This window comes from Typopeltis vanoorti, chromosome 8 (assembly GCF_054136105.1).
Source record: "Typopeltis vanoorti isolate ZY-2024b chromosome 8, IOZ_Tvanoo_1.0, whole genome shotgun sequence".
NCBI lineage: Eukaryota > Metazoa > Arthropoda > Arachnida > Uropygi > Thelyphonidae > Typopeltis > Typopeltis vanoorti.
The window spans coordinates 41,217,195-41,238,487 of NC_143556.1; the positions used below are offsets into that span (position 1 = coordinate 41,217,195).

Sequence of the window (21,293 nt, forward strand, 5' to 3'; positions counted from 1 at the left end):
TTTCTATATCATTATCTCTTCGTGATGAAGAACGGCGAAAAAAATTGAAGGAGGCGTCAGTTTACAGTTAGTACATAGGGAAGAAAAAAGGGGGGAAAAGATTGATCTGTAGATGACGCTCCGCTGTCAAAAGAAGAACGGGAAAAAGCAAAAAATGATGATGGAGCAAAAGGTTAAATTACGTCTAGAGTCGGCAATAAGTGAAAACAAGATTAGTCAATTCGTGCTTGGAAATTCTGTGAACACCGAAAAATGACGAAATAGATTTGTAGAGATTTTTTAGCTGTCGAAGGTCAAGTAATGCGATATTATCGGAAAAAAATCCAGAGACAGAGAGAGAGAGAGAGAGAGAGAGAAAGATTATTTCCCGGTTGCCTTTCTGGTTAGGAGTCGAATGATTATGTTTTCTTTTACTTTATTTTGCTTAATGAATTTGATTTAGGTATACGAATGTAATTAAAACAGAATTAATTAATTTTATTTTTCAATGAAATCTTCTGGGTAGTTGTAGAGGACGTAAAGCTCGTCTAATTGATAGCATACATAGGTTAACACAAACCTTCAACCGAGTTTGGTCTTTCAATCAGCGTCCTCTGTTAACGAGATTATCACTACTAGAGAATTTTTATGTTATTTAACTATCTTATCAAAGTTATATCTGAAAGTCAAATGAACTTCCTATCAACTAAAAACTGTAATTTGCTTTCAATTTGAAGAGAATAGATTAATTACTGTTGTTATTATTATTATTATTATTATTATTATTATTATTATTATTATTATTATTATTATTATTATTATTATTATTATTATTATTATTGGTCTAAGCAGCTAAAGGTATGACCTCCGTGTATTGTGTCTGTGGATTACATGCATTTCTATAGGTGGATTTCTGTCTTGGAGGAGGAAAAAATCTGAGTTTGTAGATGGGGAACTCAGCTGTCCGTACAGAGAGAGAGAGAGAGAGAGAGAGAGAGGGTGGGATTGTGTTAAGAGGTTAAGGGTAAATGAGGGATTCGCAATGGTGATTCTTTCCTTTCTCTGTATGTTGTCCTCATACCTGAGGATAAAGGGGAAAAAATGAAAACGCCTTGTGAGATGTTACTCTTAGTTTTGCAAAGTGGTGAAAGACGTCGCATGGTATAAAAATGGCGGATGTTGAAGCGCAGCCAGTATTTCTGTTAATGTTGTTCTATATTAACGTTACAAACTTTGAATGTACTAAAGAAAATAAAAACCAAGCCTCTTCGTATGAAACAGCAGCCGACAGATCATGGTGAAATCCCACACTCAGCTGCGGAAAGCATTTATAAAATCAGTGAATTAGGAATCCTGTGTTGCCCAACTCACAAGATAATCATTTTCGATCCCTTAAGGACTATAGCTTATTGATCCATCTAGGCTACTGCAAATACAAAGCAAAAACACCTCCAGAAATAAAATATACAATACAGTTTTCTACTTACATAATTCAAATGAAGCATTTTCCTAAATCAAATCATCTGATAACAGACTATGGTCTTAAGAGAGGTAAAAAGTAGATGGAGAAACCAAACGCAAATTTCGTTTTCATGCGCATAAAAACTACGCTGATAGACTCAAATATTTTGCTGGTTTGCGGACTATTTATTTGTGTACTATAAGTATTCCAGAACTGTTCTTCGTACATCCTTCTGACTCCTACTCTTTCGCTAAATCCAGAAGGAATATTGAATTCAATATTCCCATTTTTAACCTGAGTGTTATCGATTATTTTCTTTTTATTACCTTTGGCGTATTTATGTTAAAATTGTGCTCGCACGCATGTGTGTGGTGTCGTGAAGAGAGTTCAGTCATTGGTGAAGCCTTAAACCTAGACATCATTTGTTTGTTAAGCACCAGCACGAAGCTTCTTTCGTTACTAAAGAAGATTTTGATGGAACTGTACAATGAAAGACGAGGGATATAATACATTCCTATCTGTCACACATCTATTCATTCAGGTGTATCTGTGTAGTATTTAAATATTTTAAATTTTAAAAAATTGAAATCAGTATTCTTAACTTTTAAAAACATTTCTGATATTGTAGATAGATTCTTTACACATAATTCAGCGATTTTCAATCTCAATAACAGAAAGAAAGTCCCGATTCTTTTGTAACTCATTCGTTAGTTTGTCTGTAGGGATTTCTTCAAACAACTATACCTAGTGCGGTCTGCTTTGTCTTTTTCACTAGAGAGAAAAAACGCGCCTCCAATACCTGCAATAGAGGGCGTTGGTTATAATAAATGTCATGAGAGCTTCATTGCTTTTACTTACACCGAAAAGACATTCTTCGGGTAGATGTTAGGGATACGGATCAAAAGGCCGATTCGAGCAATGATTTATTCGATGTTTGTGTTCCGCATTGTCACAGTGACTCAATCATACAACAAACACAAAAACGTACCAATGCTCGCAAAATACAAAGACAAATCGAATTAACAACGCGTCTCCATAGAGAATACTAAACTCCCCCCTCTAGAGAATTTTCACCACGCCTTATTATTTAGAAACTAAGCGAAAGAATTTGAACATCTCTATCGATTGCTATATTCACTTCACTTTATAACCAGCTTTGTGCATAAAATGATGTCGAACGCAATTGCGCATGTTCTTTTAATATATAATACTTATTGTGAACTGTTTATGGTGTATTTATTGTAAACTAGTTTCGAAAATTATAATAGAACGATTAAAAATGAATAGGTAGATATTAATTATTATTTAATGCATCAATTAAAGCAATATTTTATTAAATACAAAACTATAAAAACCATAACAAAACATATTAACTAAAAGGGTAAAATATTATTATCAACAAAATACAGAGTCCTAATTTATCGATAGATAAAAATGATTAGATGTACCTTTGATAAATAATGATCCTAAGAATTTTCTAGTAATTTTTGGATAGGCAACGAAAACATATATTTTTAACTGCATAAAACGATAGATTTTTTTCTCTTCTTGTCAGTTCAAAACTATACTCCTTTATTATACCCGTCAACATCTTAAAAGTAGTAAGGTTTCTATGGAAACTGTCTCTGTAACTAATATAAATGGTTGACTTACACCATCCAACCCCACAGGACCATTCCTTGATATTTCAGTAAACAACCGAGAAATTTTCAAATATATTTCGTGTTGCTGATGGCGGATATATGTTGATGGAGAGCTGCGTTAGATAGTACTTTGGATATAATGTTGGAACGAAGCCTCACTGAAACAAGCAGAATTGACTGCTTCATGTTTTCGCGTACTTAACCAAATAACCAAAGGTTAGTTGCTATGGTGATATATCCTCATTTCTACTTGCCATCTCCTACTACTGGCAATGATACGAAAACGTTGCAAGATGTTTTTTTTTCAATTATAAAGTGTGTGTGCATATATACATAGAGGGAGAGAAAGTAAACGTGAACACCGGAAAATATTTAAAAAAAGCTGAGTTGGTGTATCTAACTTGGAATTCTACTATTTTATGTCTTGACTTTCATAACGATGCAAACTGCACTAAGTAAAAATCTAGTAAGCAGCCAGATATATCAGCAAACTCTTCACAAAGGAGTCACAATCCACTAGGAGAATGTAAACGACCATTTAGCAGCCATATGTAGAGATAAGAGAGAGAGAGAGAGAGAGAGAGAGAGAGAGAGAGAGAGAGAGAGAGAGAGAGAGAGAGAGGTAATTGCATGCACATACTGTGATTCGTAGCTTTTGCTGTAAAACAATTTAAATTACACTTTAAATGATAACAATGAATATCTGTATTACACGGGGGGGACCGAATGTAATTAGTGTAGAAAACGAGGATGCACAATGCTATTACTAAATAATAACTACAATTTCCTGGATGTTAGCGGAGAAATTAGCTCAGTGCCAGAAAATGGATTCAATATCCGCACAGCCGAAAATTTACCTTAAAATAAACTTAGAGAGGAACAAGGAAATGACATCCTTATCTTTACTCTTGTATGCATAATATTTTTGATTACTTTGTGCGAGCTTTAGAATGAGAGAATATGAAAAATAGTTTATATAATCATTTTAAATGTTGAATAACACTTTAATTATATATATATTGGATATTATAATTCGTAGGATTATAATGGCAGGATTTATTCTACCCTTGTTATGAACTAATAATTAGCCAATGAAATATTAACTGAAAGCTCTCTCTCTCTCTCTCTCACACACACACACACACACACACACACACACACACACACACACACACACACACACACACACACACACACACACACACACACATAGACGCAGGTGTATTTAGAAGAATGAAAAGTATCCCTCGGATAGAAAGATATGAAATTAAAATTTTATCTACGATTCGAAAAAAGATTTTGTAAGAATATTAGACGAATTAGTATTATATTCTTTTCAATAGATCTACATCCTTTTCATATTCTTCTAGGATAACAGAACATACTGTGCTATAATGTTACACATACCCTCGATCCTATTCTGATTTCAGTTTAATAGCAACACACACACACACACACACACACACACACACACACACACACACACACACACACACGTGTGTGTGTGTGTGTGTGTGTGTAATATGATGACAAATTTTAAAATCTGTTTTATAGACACGAATTTTAAATTATCACATTTCTGATTAAAATCTTGTTACCAGCTTTCATTCAAAAATTATTGAAAGAAAAACAAAATTTTATTAAGGTAAACATTGCCACTCGGCAAAAACGAAACAAATCCACTTTCAATTGTATGAAATTCTAAAATTCGTTAATTTATAAACGAATCTTAAAATATATAGGTTTCTTATTGTATAAAAAATTGTAATATTTGAAGCAATATTGTAAAAAACGTGAGTGCTTCTAGATGTCTACTAAATTCGTATTATAACTGCGAAATAAAATTTAGTTGAAATTCAAAACCATAGCAACAGATGACAACTACTCACTAACAACATCCGACATCCCTCGATGGCCACGAATCCTGAACACAAACACAAATGCCAAAGTCGTCCACAGATTATATTTTAGCCTCATGGCCTAATAATTGAACTCAGATTCTCTGATATTAATACTGGCTTGTATCTTGTTAAGATTATCCTCGCGACACTTAACGGTAATTGCGGTTTTCACCCAAGACACGATTTATAAATTGCACGTCTGGCAACAGCATGTACTGTTACCACGCGAAGCTCAACTTTTGATAGCGCGCACATACAGACTACAGCGACCACTGCTGCCTCTGCTGCCGCACGTAATATTCGAATGAGGCCTAGTTGAATCGCTTCACAGCCTCTGTACTCGTCACCATAGTGACGTAATGAAAACGTCGTTCGTGTGCCTCTTACGTCAGAGCATAAACATGGAAGCAGTCAATTGTTGGAACTGGAGACACATTAACCGCAACAGGTGTTTTTGCGTGCTGTTAGAAGCAGGAAACAGTTTATAGACTGTGTGGGGGGAAAGTTATTTATTTTGTGAAAATGTATTTCAGTTTTCTCTAGTAGCTTCACTAAAATATACGCTGATAATTTAGCAGTGAAATATGAATAAGCATTTCGTGTTCGACCGTGAGTTAATGTTTTCTCTGTAGAGTAGTTTGGTCTCGCTGGAGAGCAGCCTTCTCAGGGGTTTTGATACATTGAAACTTAGTAGTTTTAATTTGCCAACCAACCAGTAAATGACATTTATATCAATGAATAATGTCGTCATGCATTTTGTAGGAATATAAAGCGTTAATATATTATCACTATTATAAATAAGAAAGAAAAAAATATATGTTTGCTTTGTATACCAAGAAACGAAATTAACGAATAATTCCAATTTATTGTGTGCATTTATTTGTCAACAAATATTAGTTACTTTTACATGGATGAACTGTTGTAAATTTTAATCGCTACTTACGTCAAAGAATGAGTTGAATTTAGTTACTAATATATAACCTGAACATAAAAACAGAGAACAGAACAAAAGATAAAAATACATATATTAACAAGAAGGAAAATAATCAACCTCAAGGAAGCGCGCGCGCGAGCTCGCTCACACACACACACACACACACACACACACACACACACACACACACACACAGAGTATAAATAAGTACAAGTTAGGATTGTATGCATGACCTTTTATATGGCGCCCAGTAGGAATTCACACAACTGCAATTATCATGAAACGTTGACACTCGCTGCCTTCCGATTCCAAAAAGTCAAGGTTAAAAGAAAGTAAGGACTACACCCTTTGATTAATGAAAAGGCATCAGTGAATTTATTTATAATGCCGTTTATACTAATGCTAATTGGGCATAAGCAATTTTCATATATATTATATGATAAGCACATCTGATGAAAACGGGAAAGAGAAATAAATCTTATTAATACTGAGGAAACTTGGGTCAAATGATTTTTTTTTTTTTTTTTTTTTTTTTTTTTTTTTTTTTTTTGCCTTGGCTGGATATTGTGACGCATAATTAAACGATTTTAAGGAAGGTGTAAGAAGAAAGAGAATTCTGATTGTAAAAAAAAAGTTGTTTCCGTATCGAAAAACACATATATTAAGATCAGAAATTAAGGGCCTAGTAGTATTCTCAAACAGTTGCTTCCTTTTAAAGTAAGAACTAAAATATATTAATATTAGTATAAATCGGAACCTCAGTAGCTCAGTCAGTATAGACGAAACCCTTTGCTCGGAAATACCTGGGTTCGATTCCCGTCAGTGACGTGGGGAACCTTTATCTGCTCTCTTTCGACTAAAGGTAAGTCAACCGGTCTCATACGGAGTTGGAATCTCCCCCTCCCGGTAACTCCGGTTTTTCTTCCCTCAAAACAGGCAAATAGGTCCCGTGAACGCACACGGCTACAGTCATAAAATATACTACGGCAAGGAAGGCAAGGGAATCATCTCCCTTGAGATGATTCCCTTGTAATCATCTCTCGAGTATGCTAGCATATAGTTACCCCCCCCCCCCCTAGCCGTATGGCTGAGGGAATAGGATAGGATAGTATAAGCCGACTGTACATTGTTTTTGGAAAGAAAATAGAAGAAGAAAGAGAAGTGTAAATAAATTAAGGAAAGCTTTAATAAAATGAAGATTCCCTCATCTCAATCAATAGTAAATAGCCAAGATATAAACGAAACTGGACAAGTAAATAAGTGAAAATATAAACTTGTGAAATTACTTATTCAAAAACTCCCACAATGCTGAGTCATAATACTAATTGTAAATAAAGGAGTTATTTAAAGTACTAAGGTGTAAAAGTATCCATTTTATGACTTATTTAATTTCCTTTACTGTCGGATCAATTGCAGGTATAAAAATAAATACATTTGTAGTAATAATATAAAGTATACATGCCTAGTTTAACTCATCTTGTGGTACTTCAATATCTGTTTAGCTGTTAGACAATTCTCTAAGTGATTTCGAAAAGAAACTCAGCAATCTGGAGAGTATTCGCTAGATACAAAGAAAGAAAATCTTAATTTTGTTAAAGATCTCCCCCGTCCCCGAGTAGAAAAAGAAGAGCAACCTGGTTGTTTGAGGCTATTTTGCCCCATCAAACGCAATATCGCATTGCTTCAACACACACACTTGGAGATAGCAAGATGATCCGAAACTTTGCCAGTTATACTAAAACGAAATGTCGAAAATGGGAGAAAAACAGACATAGTTCAGCAAACCTTATTTACCTAAGTCTCTCTTGAGATAACTGAGGCTCTCCGAGTTTCTTGACTTTTACGGATGCGAACTCGTTTTTATTTGAAGCACAACTTAAACTAAAGAAAAAAAAATTGCCTTTTCCCCTCAGCTTAGATTCGCTTAAATATCTCCCGCATGGAATACGTCAGGGAAAAAACAGAAGAAGAGAGACAATGTTCTATTGAATTACCAAGTTGAATTACTAAATCCGCATCGTAATATGCTTTCTGTTGAATTTTATAACTTTGTATTGAAGTCCATGGGTTTTTGTGTGTCATATTTCGATATAGATCAAGAAATATTTTATCCAGACACATTGAAATGACGTGAATTGATAATAAACACAATCCTATGAAATGCTCTTTCGATAAGAACTTTTTGCCACTAAAGTAACATACCTTGTTATATATGTAATGTCCAAGAGATGAAAATATTGGTCTGCAGATGTTTTTTTTTAGGAATCTATATGGAACGTTTTGTTTCCGGGAATAAATATAACCCACATAAAATCACTGTGTCGAGCTACAATTCACAAATACTTCATTGATGAACATTATACATTAAAATTAGTGTGCCCTCTAGTGAGCCATGGTAGTTTCAAATGCACTAGTGATAACTGTCGCTTTAAAAATTGCATCTTTTTTGTTAATTTCAAAAACTAAATGTTTATAACCCATAGTAGTACTTTTAACTTTGCAGATAGGCAAAGATAATTTAGGAACCACATTTAGATATCGAACAGAATCTTATTTTTCATGCTAATTCAAGTTTGATAAACGGACACAGTATCCTGTATCAAGTGTCTGATACCTGAGATGTCAGAATAGATGGAGAACTTATATTTTACGATTATAAGATAGATAAAATTTTGAAGTCTTGAATAGAAATACTAAACATATTTTTTCATCCTGTGGTGATTTATATAACATTATCTCTGTCTATTCGTAAATTACATCAAAAGGATCCTTGATTCCGTGCTGTAACTTGTAAGGCCATCTTTAACCACTTTGATATGATATAAGATGCTAAATAGCTCGTCATCTTTTCTAGATATATCACAGTATCCTGTATTAAATGCCTTGAAAATCAGAATCTGGCTATTCATTTTGAAATTCATCCATTTTCTCTACTAAATTTTTCTTAAATTGAATGGTACATAAGCAACCACTCCACTACAAAAAAAACATTTCACTTATACATATAATAATTCACGGATATTTTCGAAGATATATTTACTCACTATTAGTTGCTATGCATTTAATAAAATTAGGATAATTCCTATACCTCAAAACCGTATCGCTTCCCTACACTACTAATGGCGGCTAATATCATAGAACCCTAGGGAAGAAGAGGGTGCAGTGGGGGAAAACAGTCAACGTAAACATAGCTTACTCTCCCTTTGAAAACAAGAACAAACATTTCGAGGGGAAGCAGCCATTCTGATGAAAGGACTTTCATCGATCAAATATTCAGAGGGACGTAAGTGATAGCTATTGATTGAAAAATAGGAAGTACCGAATGGGAAGCGTACACGTCCTATAAAAACACATTTTCAAGAAAGCCACTTCAAAAGACTCTTGGTTCAATAGAACGTACCGGACTGTAGGATTTTTTTTTTAAAAAGTTGCATGAAAAGCAGACGTTATTTGCTTTTTAAATGTATCAACGAATACAAAATAGAATAATGAGAGGGAAAGAAAAAAAAATGGTGGTCTCATTTTCTGCTAACAGATGTCGCTGTTATCAATAATAGCATCCAAGCGACCTTCTAGGAAGGATTATTGTCGTTTGACTGTTATTTAGCTAAGGATTTAAAGAACATAATAATTTTTGAAGAGTGGCTTACATCATGGCTTATCCATAAAAATTGTTTGTTTGCTTAGAATTGAAGAATATAAAAAGCTCAATCCATTATCGGTTATTTTTATTCTTATAATTATGTCGAAAACAAGATTGGCTGTTTAGTACAGGGAGAGATTCTAACGCTAATAATTTAATCAGAATGATTTTTTGATAATTTAAAAATGAGTCCACAAACTTTGTCCACAAAAATTGCATTGGAATAGGGCAAATTTTCATTATGATTCATCCAGGTATGGATTATCCAACAATTTTTATTCCTCTTTTTGATATGTCAGATTCAAAAATATCAGAAAGAGAAATCTTACAGAAGCATTTTCCTCGCATTTTCACTCTTAATACCGCTTCTTCTTCATCTCTTAATCTTACATATTTCTACACAGAGAGCAAATTGATTCAAATTCCAATGGTGGCGAGTAACGGAAGCTGGAGATTTTTACCTCTGAAGTTGATTAGACGGCTAAGATTTCTACCTTATTAATGTTAATGCTAGGCAAGAGATGTTTTCTATTTATCGGAATATTTGTAATACTTAAAATAATAATAATCGTGTGATCATCTGACATTTTTGCTATTTTTATTACATTTTTCGCAATTCATAATTCTTGCTATTAATTTATTGGATTTGGTACGTAGCAATAGACAACAAATCGGTCTCGAAATATCAGATATGTTGACAATTTCATAGAGAAGTTGTTGAGATGTGTGGTCTGCCTATTTGTTTACAACACGCTGGAGAATGCACATATATGTATTCCAGAAATCTCTAAGGATGGATTCTTAAAGCGTTTTGTGATCATATATCGCCATTAGACATTTTTCTTTTTCTTTCTTTTTTTCTCTTATTATATTCCCATATTTTAATCTTGCCACTACAGTAGATATTAGATGATGCTCTCTTTACGATGTATTTGCACACTGGTTGATATCTCATATATCATCGCAAGATAATATTTTTATAGATGTTAGTTAACGTATTTATTACTATAATTTAGTATATATATCTTGTTTATAAATTAGGGAGTGACATACTGTTTTCATTGAATAATTGGCTTTTCTAAGCTTTTCTAAGTAGCTGTTTGGTATTTCTTCAGTTATTTCAAGAGTTTTGTATTGATTTCTTGGATGGCTACATGTTAATAATACCGTAGCGTTTCGGATATGGGATATGATTTCGTTTTTCGTCTGAAATGATGATCGTAAAACCATTTTGCTTCAGGAGAGTAGTATTTCGTCAGAGTATCTGATAAGTGTGTATTTGTGTGCATCGATCCCAGTACTCTTTAAGCTGTGTGTTTCAAATTGCTTGCATGACCTGAAGTATGGACTGACGTAATAGGCTTTCTTCTAAGAGATATCGGAGCTGATGCTCAATGCCTGATTCTGACATGTGTCTGTCGATTGATGATCGCGATTAGTAAGTTATGTGGATGATTTTATTTTGGATTTCAGACTGGGAAACCACGTTTGCATGTGTTCTGTCATCTTTATAGATTGATGAGTCTTGCATAAGTCTGGAGGCCGGCAGCATGCATTGGATCATGCATCAGGAGTGTATAGGCGAAGATCTAGTAGGCACTTCGTGACATAATTTAGTTCATTATTGTTGATTAAAGCTGTGAGGCTGTTGACTTGACTCGTATACTCAGTACACTAGTCAAAACGTTTAGCACAAATGAAATTATCTATTTTTAGTCAATGATGCATATCAGGATGCGACCTATAATGGCATATTTCAGATCAGCTGGGCGGTGGTTCTGTTTATATTCCAATACTTTTGTTGCTCAATTCAACATCTACATATCTGTTCTGTTATGAAGATGTTGAATACGTAAAGCATATTGTGATTTAGCGTTTCCGGATGACCATATACTTTCGCAATTAACCTTAGTTTGAAGATTCTGTGTCAGGCATCTAGTCTGATCTTCTGGACCATGATGCTCTCTTGAGATGTGCTGTAGTTTCCAAGGCCATTCCATATCTTTCAGCCCGAATATTACAGGCCACCATCAGTGGCGACAATAGTTAATTACAAAGCAAAACAGAACAAATGGATTTATTTGAAAACGTAAGATGAAATGTTACAATATTTATAATTCATTATCTCTTAAAAATTATTTACGTGTGATTAAAATAAGACTTTCTCATATCTTAGATAGATAGAGAGAGGCAGTCGTTCCAAGCGCTTTCTTGAACAACGTTGAAATTTATACCGACATAGATGGAGTAAGCGTGTTTCAGAACAGGATGTGGTGATCTGTATCTATTCTGGGTTGTGGCAAGCAGGATTTTTTCAGATTTACTGTTGCTGATGTACGTTTTCTGGTGTTCTTGTATTCTCTTTTCCAGAGAGCATCCAGTTTGTCCCAAATAAGAACGATGACACTCACAAGGAACCGGATAGACACTATGTAGAATTAGAGTAGACCGTTTATCTTTTGATGATGGAAACTACGCTGATAATTTGCTGAATAATTTGCTGAATAAATAAAAGTGGAGCAAGTATATCCTCAAGACTCAAGAGGAATATTTGAAGAGAGAAAGATTCTATATCAAAGCTTATCATTATATCATTGGGTTGTAGGGAAACAAAATTTAATTTATCAAGAAAATCGGAAGAATTGTTAATAAATGAGTGAGAGTTGCTAATCTAGGATTTCAATAGGTGTGCTAAAATTCGGCTATTCGATAACCATAAAACCTGGGGGGTTCTGGCAAAATAACTTATTGTTTTTTTATGGTGTCTCCATCGAGGCTTACGACTTTATCTAGTAAAGAATTCAGTTTTCTGAGATGTCTGTTAGTTAGACTTTATTTCAATTCTTGGTACGTTGATCGAACCTGTAATAAAAGATCGACTTTTAAAGAGCTAATGAATTATCAACATTGCAATATTTCCTCAGTTATACTATTGCGTTGTTTTATGTACACCATTATCCACCATGCGGCTCTTACTTTTTCAAATAAATCCATTCTTCGCGTTCTACTTTGTAATGAACGCTTGTCGTCACTGAAGAAATCTCTTGTGGCACAAGTCTCTTAAACAACAACGGAAGATTACATTGGTATTCAAATCTGCTCAAAAAACTAGCCTTTTTCAGCAGATTTGAATACCATGTGATTCTCCTTTGTGCTTTTTTCACAAAGGAGAAGCACATTCTCCATTTAGAATGTGCTTCTCCTTGAAGCACATCACATCATCCATTTAGGATGATGTGATACTTTTATGAGCAAAAAAGAGCACACTTGGTTTTTCTAGTTCTGATCTTGGTATTGTGTTTGTAATCTGGGGATCAGGTATTCTATCCTCTGGTCCTGTTAACCTCCTTTTGGTACTCTGTCAATGAAGTTCAACTTGATGATGTGATATAGATTCAAGCTTATTTTCGAAAATATGTGATGCAAGCAAACTGAGTTATGACTACAGATAGCATGTGTGTTTTCCTCGTAACTAATCTGTATCTTATTAAAGGTCCTTGGAGGAGATGATTAGGAATTTCTGCGGAGAGAAAGAGAGAGAGAGAGAGAGAGAGAGAGAGAGAGAGAGAGAGAGAGAGAGAGAGAGAAAGGTGACTTTGGATATTGTTGTTTTCTGGTGCTAGCACTATCGGAGCTGCTTCTAGATGACCTATATCAATACCTTTTTGCAGAACAGAATATATCCATGAAGTATGGTTAGAAGTATACCTGAATGACTTCAGCCACAAGAAATGTTTTAAACGAACTATCTTCATAATGGCTGTCAAATGTTTCTGCAAAAAAGTGTGTTTATTTTTTCGACAAAATGAAACGATTCTATTTATTCAAGAGGTGACAATCATCAAGGTCATGATCCCTGAAGTATTATTTGTTTTGTCTTTTAATTCAATATTTGTACGTGCAAATAGTATTTTAGGCGTTGACAGTTGAAAGTTTACCTTCTGCAGCTATATTGCGGAAAGAACTCAATGTTACTGACTCGATTTCCTTTTCTAGGGGACGTTATTAGGCCTTGAAGTGAAGTAAGAACGGAGTGAAGAGGGGGATGAACTTGTTCGTCCCCCTCTTCACTCCGTTCGCATGTCGTAATTGCCAGGTTATGCTAATTTTTAGCCGGCTATAATCGGGAGCAAAAGTCCAGGTGTCCAGATGGGCAGATTACATTCATATATGAATGTAATTAAACTTCTCGTGTTTAGAGCCTTGATGTAGCTCGATCTAACAACTGGAATGTCACCAAATTTCGTAGGGAGATTAATCAAGACATGGAAAGATAAAACGAAAAAAACTTGGATTGAAAAGTAGGGGGCAATGGCGGTGTTGTAGCACAGGGAGCCAAAAATTTGCATAAAATCGAACACCTGTTTCTTTTTAGTGTCATGACAGTTATAGAGTAAAGGGAAAACTTCACAAACGCATTCATATTGACACTCTTGTCAACCTGAGCCTCACTTATGCCGTCGCGCGTTACTTGTAAAGTTATTTTACCTTAACGGATGCAATACATCAGCCGCTCTTCGTGAATTTAGAACCCCACCCCCAAGAACTTGCGTAAAGGTAGTATGTCAGCTGACGCAGTTAGATCGATGATTCGGAATTTTGAAGAAACAGAATCTTTGGAAATTCGACCTGAAAGAGAAAGTAAACAGGTGCGACCATGGATAACTGAAGAAGTTGCCATCGCTATTGTTGACAGATCACACGAAAATGTTGCTGGTAATAGCAGCGCTCGTGGAGTAGCGCGCGACAATTGGATATGTTTTATTCAACGGTATGGAAAGTCCTACGCAAACTTATATCCATACAAGATCAGCGGTGTACAGCAAGCAGCTGCTATACGATGATTATGATAAGCGACTGACACTTGTTCTAACGTTTCTAGTCATATTTGAAGTCTACGACGCATGACCTTGGAAAATTCTCTGGGGAGATGAGACGCAGGTTTATCTGTATGGGACTGTACGCAACCAAAATTGTCGAAATTAGGTTTCCGAATCACCCTGTGTACTAAAGGAACTGCCATTACATTCGCCGAAAATACCGTTTGGTGTAGCTTTACAGCATATTTTATAATAAGGCCATTCTTTTTTGAGAACATCACTCTGACAGGACCATCATCTTGATCTATTACGCATAGAAATATCGCGAAATGGAAAGATAAATATGCTGAACAGTTTCTTTAACCAAGAAACTTCAGCAACGACGATGTCTGGACGAGTCATTTTCATGCAAGTTGGAGCATCTCCCCACATTGCACGACCGGGAAAGTTGCTCTTCTGCATCACTTCACAGAAGAAGGAGCTGTTAGTCGCTTCTTTCCTGTTGTATGGCCACATCGCTTCCCTGATATTATTCCATGAGAATTTTGGTTGTGGGGTTACTTGAAGGCCAACATCGATAGTGGCGGTGTCTAGAATTTAGCAGCCTTAAAAATCAACATAATCACAGACTGTGACCAACATTCCTTCAGACATGTTACGATCTGCAGTTGAGAATGCTGTGAACAGGATGCAATTTCTGGTCCACGAGAACGGTGGCCATATTGTACCAGGATCACTTTCGCATGGATGAACTCAATGTGCTCGAGTTGTGTAACAGGTTTGTGACAACACTTACGCTCGAGTAACTGTAATACCGTAATTGCTGTGCTAAATCAACACATTAAATTAAATGTTTTACTGATGTGTTATCATAAGTGCAACACAAAAATGTAATCTTTATTTCGGTTTAATCTTTGTTATTCATTTCTCTATCCATTTTAACGTTTCTTTACACTATACAGTTCCATATTAGCACTATAAGCAACTTTTATATTTTTTTTCCGCAGAATTCTTCTTCCAATGTCGTGATTAGTCTCCCTCCCAATTTGGGAGGGAGACTAATCCGGTTGTTAGATTGAGTTACATAACGCTTTCAATAAAGGAAGCTTAATTATCACCATCAACGTTGCAATGAAAAGAATCAGTTCTGGGTGAACAAATTCTTTACATTCCAACGTGGATGGTGATAAAGGCCAGATTGCTGTTACTCTGATGATGTTTGTGAAGAAGCCATTTCTCATGTTTTGAAGGCTTTCACAGGCCTTCAGTTCCTTCTCTCAGTGAATATGTCATGCTTTATACACTTCAGTGTCAAAGACAAAAGTGGTGTATCACTGCTTTCACAGTAATAAGGAAAGAGTTGTAGACTGGATGGTAACTCGACTGTTCATGGGCAACATCGAGGTATTCTTATTCTAAATGCACACGATCACAGGTTAGAGCTACAGCTTGGTCGGTACGTCGGCGTAAGATTAATGGCTCTGCTCCCGTGAGACAGATCCTACTTAATGAATATTTGCTAAGATTAGAAAGTATTCGCTGGTGAAGCTACTTGTTGTATCTATTGGATTAAAAATACATTCATCTCATGGATGTTGGGAGATAAGAATGGCAAAGTGGTATTATGAATTTGCAAGAGATATGTAGGCATCAAATCAACTTGGTAGTTGAAGGCCTGCCTTCATGTTTCGTTTATGGCACTGCCCTCCTCATATTTGATAGTGTCCATCTATTCATCTCCGTTGCCATATTCGAGGATTGCTAAGGAAGAACACTATGTGAGGTTTGAGTAGAAGATGTCCCACAACTCTCATACCTCGGAAAATCCAGAAGGGAAGAAGAGCTGCTTGTGTGTGTGTGTGTGTGTGTGTGTGTGTGTGTGTGTGTGTGTGTGTGTGTGTGTGTGTGTGTGTGTGTGTGTGTGTGTGTGTGTGTGTGTGTGTTAGAAATACAGAGTTTTCGATAAGTTAAGGGCATTTCTTCAAAAGATGGTCAGACACAACATTATAAGAATTTTCGAAGGGTTTTGCCTTTTGGCAAAATAGAAGATTACTATCAAAATTGACGAGAAAAAAATCTAAACTTTGCAAACCACTCCGCCATATACTGGGAATTGGCAAAGCAAGACATACTGTGAATCGTTTTTGTGAAGACATCTTTCCTACAGGCTAATATCATACGTTTATTGTAATTTTATGCAAACACGATATTCCATTAATGCAATGCTATTCTTAGTCATTCAAATTCACCTTTTATGATATTTTCCTTAACTGGTATAAAGCTAAAATACGTACCCACATGAAAAATTAATAAATAAACTAAACAAAATAACTATAACAACAAACGCCACCTACTTTGACAATGAGAAACGCGAATATTCTGTCTGCAAAATATCTTTTTAATTACAATATGTCTCCGATTTTCTTTAACCGATTCGTTACAGTGGATGTAAAGGTGACAGTGAATTAATGCAGACACTACGCCACAGATCGTTGTGTTCATGGGCTGGTTTGCCTGTCTTGATAGACCAAAAATCCGAATTTCTCAATAAGTTTAGTTGGCTATCTAGATATATATTGATAGACACAACCTGCCTGGTTGGTCGAGTCGTTAGTCTCTCTCTCTCTCTCTCTCTCTCTCTCTCTCTCTCTCCCTTCTTTCTCTTTTACACACACAAACAAACGTATATGCATTTTGAAATAATAATGCATAACGAATAATCTTTTTTATAAGCATAATGTTCTACTATAAAAAATTGCGTTGTAAATTGGAAATATTATTTAGTAATTTCTTTTTTTCAATGTTATTTATGCTAAATTAAAATATACTTACGTTATTTGTCAGGTTTTGAGGTTAAATTAAAAATTATATAAAGGAATTGAAATATATCATAAAATTTGATCTTATTCCTCGTTTTTAATGCTAAAATAAAATTGTGAAAATTAAATATCAAAAAATAAAATTAAATTAAAGCATCAGGAAATATCAAATGAAAAAATAATAATAATAAAAACAAAATAAATGCTAAAAATTCGTATTAAAATTTAAAAAATAATAAACATTAGTTGAACTACATCATTAGGCTTAGTTGAAACAATAAACACGTCATGTATCAGCTTTCGTATCTATGTTAAACCTAGCTAGACATTTTGTGAAACATTTAACAAGAGGTCGCAGTTACTTCTTGTTATAAATGCGCACAGCGTGAATGTTTTAACTATTACACTACTTGTCATCACTCTGAATATATAGATGAAATGCCCTGAAATATATGATCGTGTTCATCCCCAGTTAGAAAATAATAACTGTCTTTTAGCAATCAAAAGTATTTATCCGTTTATATTTTTATGATTTTCAGAGCATCCCATCAGTTCAAGTTTGTAAATTTCCAGTTAACGTACTTTTAAAGATATCGAGAACAAAGCATTTAATCTGATAATATACTCCTTTACTATAAAGATTCTCGGCTAGTAAAGACATTGCATTTACACGAAGCTTTGATAAGACTAACCAATAGAGTAAGCTAACACCATACTCCGAGCTCAAATTCACTGTTGTGATTTTCCACGATAGCAATCACCGTAGGCGCTGCTATAGAAGATGAATGATATATAATTTGTTTGGCCATCTGTGAAACCATGGACATTGGCTAAGGACACAATAAGGTAATAGCTTCAATACGAATACCGTCATAACTATGAAGACATGAACCCACATGTAATGAAGCCTTGGTCCGTATTCTAATGATGTTTAGCCAGTTAGCAAGATAACTTTATGACCAACATTATGCTTAAAGGCAGAACCATAAATTACCCTCAAAGTTCACAGTAATTTAAGAGAGCTAGGCCTGTCATTTGCATCTGTTGAGGTGGTTTATGAACAAGCAATCTATTCGGCTGACGTCATTTGTATCTGGGGGCCCAAAATGGCTTAAAATAATGTCGCATCGTTTAGCGCGCGCACATACACATACACCACTCACTTTCCGCACACAGCTAAACACGATCTCTGTATACCTTAGCGTTGCATAGTCTTTAATTAGCATAGCGCCATGATATTAGTGAGGCGAAATGGTGATAGTGTATCAGGTTCCGCGGTGTCTGTTTGCTTTCACTTAATTACTAGAGGCCTTTGATACTACACTAAGTATATAAACTGGCTGATAGACATAGATGAGATAGGCTAATAGCGTCAAATTCTGGATTTACCTGTGAGAAATTCATCTACTCTACGACCTACTGAAATCATATTTGGCAGAAAGTATGCATATAGAGGGCTCATTAGGTTGTGAGTGTGTGTTAATTAAGTGCATTAGTTACACAGAATTAAGTAAGGTTGCGTTAAAATAACCAGGTCAACAAGTACATTTGATTTTATACTCAACGTTATCGCGATAAACAAGATTAAACTGAACGTAAAAGAAAATTTCTACTTTGTGCAGTTTTAAGCAAAGATTAATATTTATCTTGACTTTTATTTCAGTCTTTTTAATTAATAATTAATCGGATTGTGTTGAGCTTTGTTAAGTGAAGCATCCACTCATGATTTTCATGACATCTAATGCAGAATGTAAGACTTTTGAAGAATAAATAAGAATGCATCTAATGCGAGGTTTTGGCTTACGTATTTTGAAAATATAAAAAGACCTTTTTTGAAAGGAAAATTTCGAAGAATGTAGCTAAGTACTTATAAAAGAGATAGCTTAAATTTAAGAAACGGTTTGCCACGTCTTTTGACTAAGTTATATATAATAATCCTATTTTTTTTACTTTATTTATCCATCTTTGTTGTTTTCATTACCGTCCTCCTCCATTTACTTCCTGCTATTCATATAATTTTATCTCTCCATCCTCAACTTCGGGCTTCCTTTGTATCTCTTGTACTCTACGAATCCACACTTTAATAAAAGCTTCCCGTCTGTTGTCTCTCATCTTAGCTACACAGGTAGTCCGACTCCAGTTTAATTGTTTCACTTTGTGAATAACCATTTTCTGATCTGTGTAATGTCTGTTTTTATCTTTTGTGTTCTATGAATTCCTAATGATGAAGGAAATTTTGAAATCTCTTGAAATAATTTTTAATAAAGAGTAAATTTTTTTATTCTTTATTTTACTTTGTTTATTCAGTTTAATAGAGTAGTTTCTTTTGTGGTGGCGCCACACAAGTCGACATTTCGCTGCTGGCAAGACTGCCAATCGTGACATCTGCTTATTGAACGTATGTACGTCTGATAGAAGTGATTCTCTGAAGTTTAAAACAATACTAGAACGAATGCATAGAACTTCAAGGGCTACTTGAGTGCAATTACGTTTCGAAACTTACAGTGCTGTAATACTGATTTGTTATTTCTTAAAATTTATCCCTTTATAAAATGAGCAAACAAAGAACATTATTTGATTCCCTAAGTATAAATACATCTGGTACTTCAAAAAGAACACGTGAAAATATGATAGTAAAAATTCCACGGATGATGTAAACGCTTATGCTTGTGAAACAGCAAATAATGCCAGTAGTAAATGTAAAAAAAAGAAGTAAAAGTAAATAAATAAATATGATACAAGTTATATAATATTAGGATTTATTAGTGTAGAAATGGATGAAATTTAAAAACCACAATGTGTTGTTTGCGGTGTAAATCCTCTCAAATGAATGTCTGAGACCAAATAAATTAAGAATGCATTTAGAAACGAAGCATCAGCAATATAAAGATAAACCAGAAGAGTTTTATATAAGAAAAAAATGATGAACTAAAAAAATCAGAAGTCCTTCATGAATGCAATAACTGTTAGAAAAAAAAATCATTAGTTAAAGCATCGTTTGAATATTGCGAAATCCAAGAAACGTTTACGATAGGCGAACATTTATTGAAGCTGTGCATAATTAATATTTGCGAGGAAACTCTTTGGAATATCAGAGGTTAATAAAATCAAAGAAATACCTATATCGAAAGATATTATTTGTCATGGAACTACACTGATTGTGGATGATCTCCAAGAGCAGTTAATTCAAAATATTAAAAATTTTCCGTAGTTTTCACTACAAATGGATGAATCAACTGACGTTTCCAACAGAAGTATCTGTTTGGGATATGTGCGATATATATTGACCATAATAAAGAAGATATATTTAAATAAATGTTGTTTTGTTTAGAATTAGAAACTGATACAACATGTGAAAGTATATTTAACGTATTTAACAAAGTAAATTGATTTTTCACATCCAATGATTACAGTGAAAAAACTGTGTCGGAATCTATACAGATGGTGTAGTCGCTATGACAGAGGCATACCTGTGTTGTCTCACGAATAAAACAAATTGCACATTCTAATATAATGGTTACTCATAGTTTCATACACAGAGAACAACTAGCTTCTAAAGAGATGCGTCTGGAATTACACGAAGTAATGATCGATGCAGTAAAAGTTATAAATTTTATAAAAGCAAAGCCTTTTAATTCAAGACTGTTTTCTGTTCTTTGTGAAGAAGTTGGTGCCGATCATACGTCGCTTCTACTTCATACAGAAATTAGATGGCTGTCGAGAGGGAAAATTCTTTCTCGTTTATTAGAAGTAAAAACGGAAGACGAAATATTTTTGAATGATAAAAAATCCAGCCTGGCCATTTATTTCGATGACAAACATTAGATTGCAAAATTTTCGTATTTGGCAGATATTTTCTCTATTTTAAATCAGCTAAATATATCTTTACAAGGAAACTAATCTAAAATTTTTAGTTTACTAAAGAAAACAGAGGCAATGAAAATAAAACTGCATACATGGATTCAAAGAGTATTCAAATGTTTTTGAAATGTTTCCTAACTATTCGCAAATGATTTCAGACTACAATTTCAAATTTGATAAACCACACGTAAATTCGTTAATTATATGACATCTCCAAAGATTAATTGAAAT

At 34.4% G+C, this 21,293-nt stretch overlaps 1 protein-coding gene across 3 annotated transcripts in view; it reads right to left on the reverse strand.

Annotated features, from left to right (window-relative positions):
* LOC150103943 (locomotion-related protein Hikaru genki-like) overlaps positions 1-21,293 on the reverse strand; it is a 228,713-nt gene that overhangs the window by 32,320 nt on the left and 175,100 nt on the right. For 2 of the 3 annotated variants that reach the window (XM_090396631.1, XM_090396629.1), the window contains exon 1: positions 4,974-5,256. The exons of the other annotated variant lie outside the window; for it this stretch is intronic. In XM_090396631.1, the coding sequence (XP_090252757.1) occupies positions 4,974-5,061 (88 nt within the window). In that variant the 5' untranslated portion in view covers positions 5,062-5,256. Of the gene's footprint in view, positions 1-4,973; positions 5,257-21,293 lie in introns of those variants that run through there. 3 annotated transcript variants of the gene reach the window in all.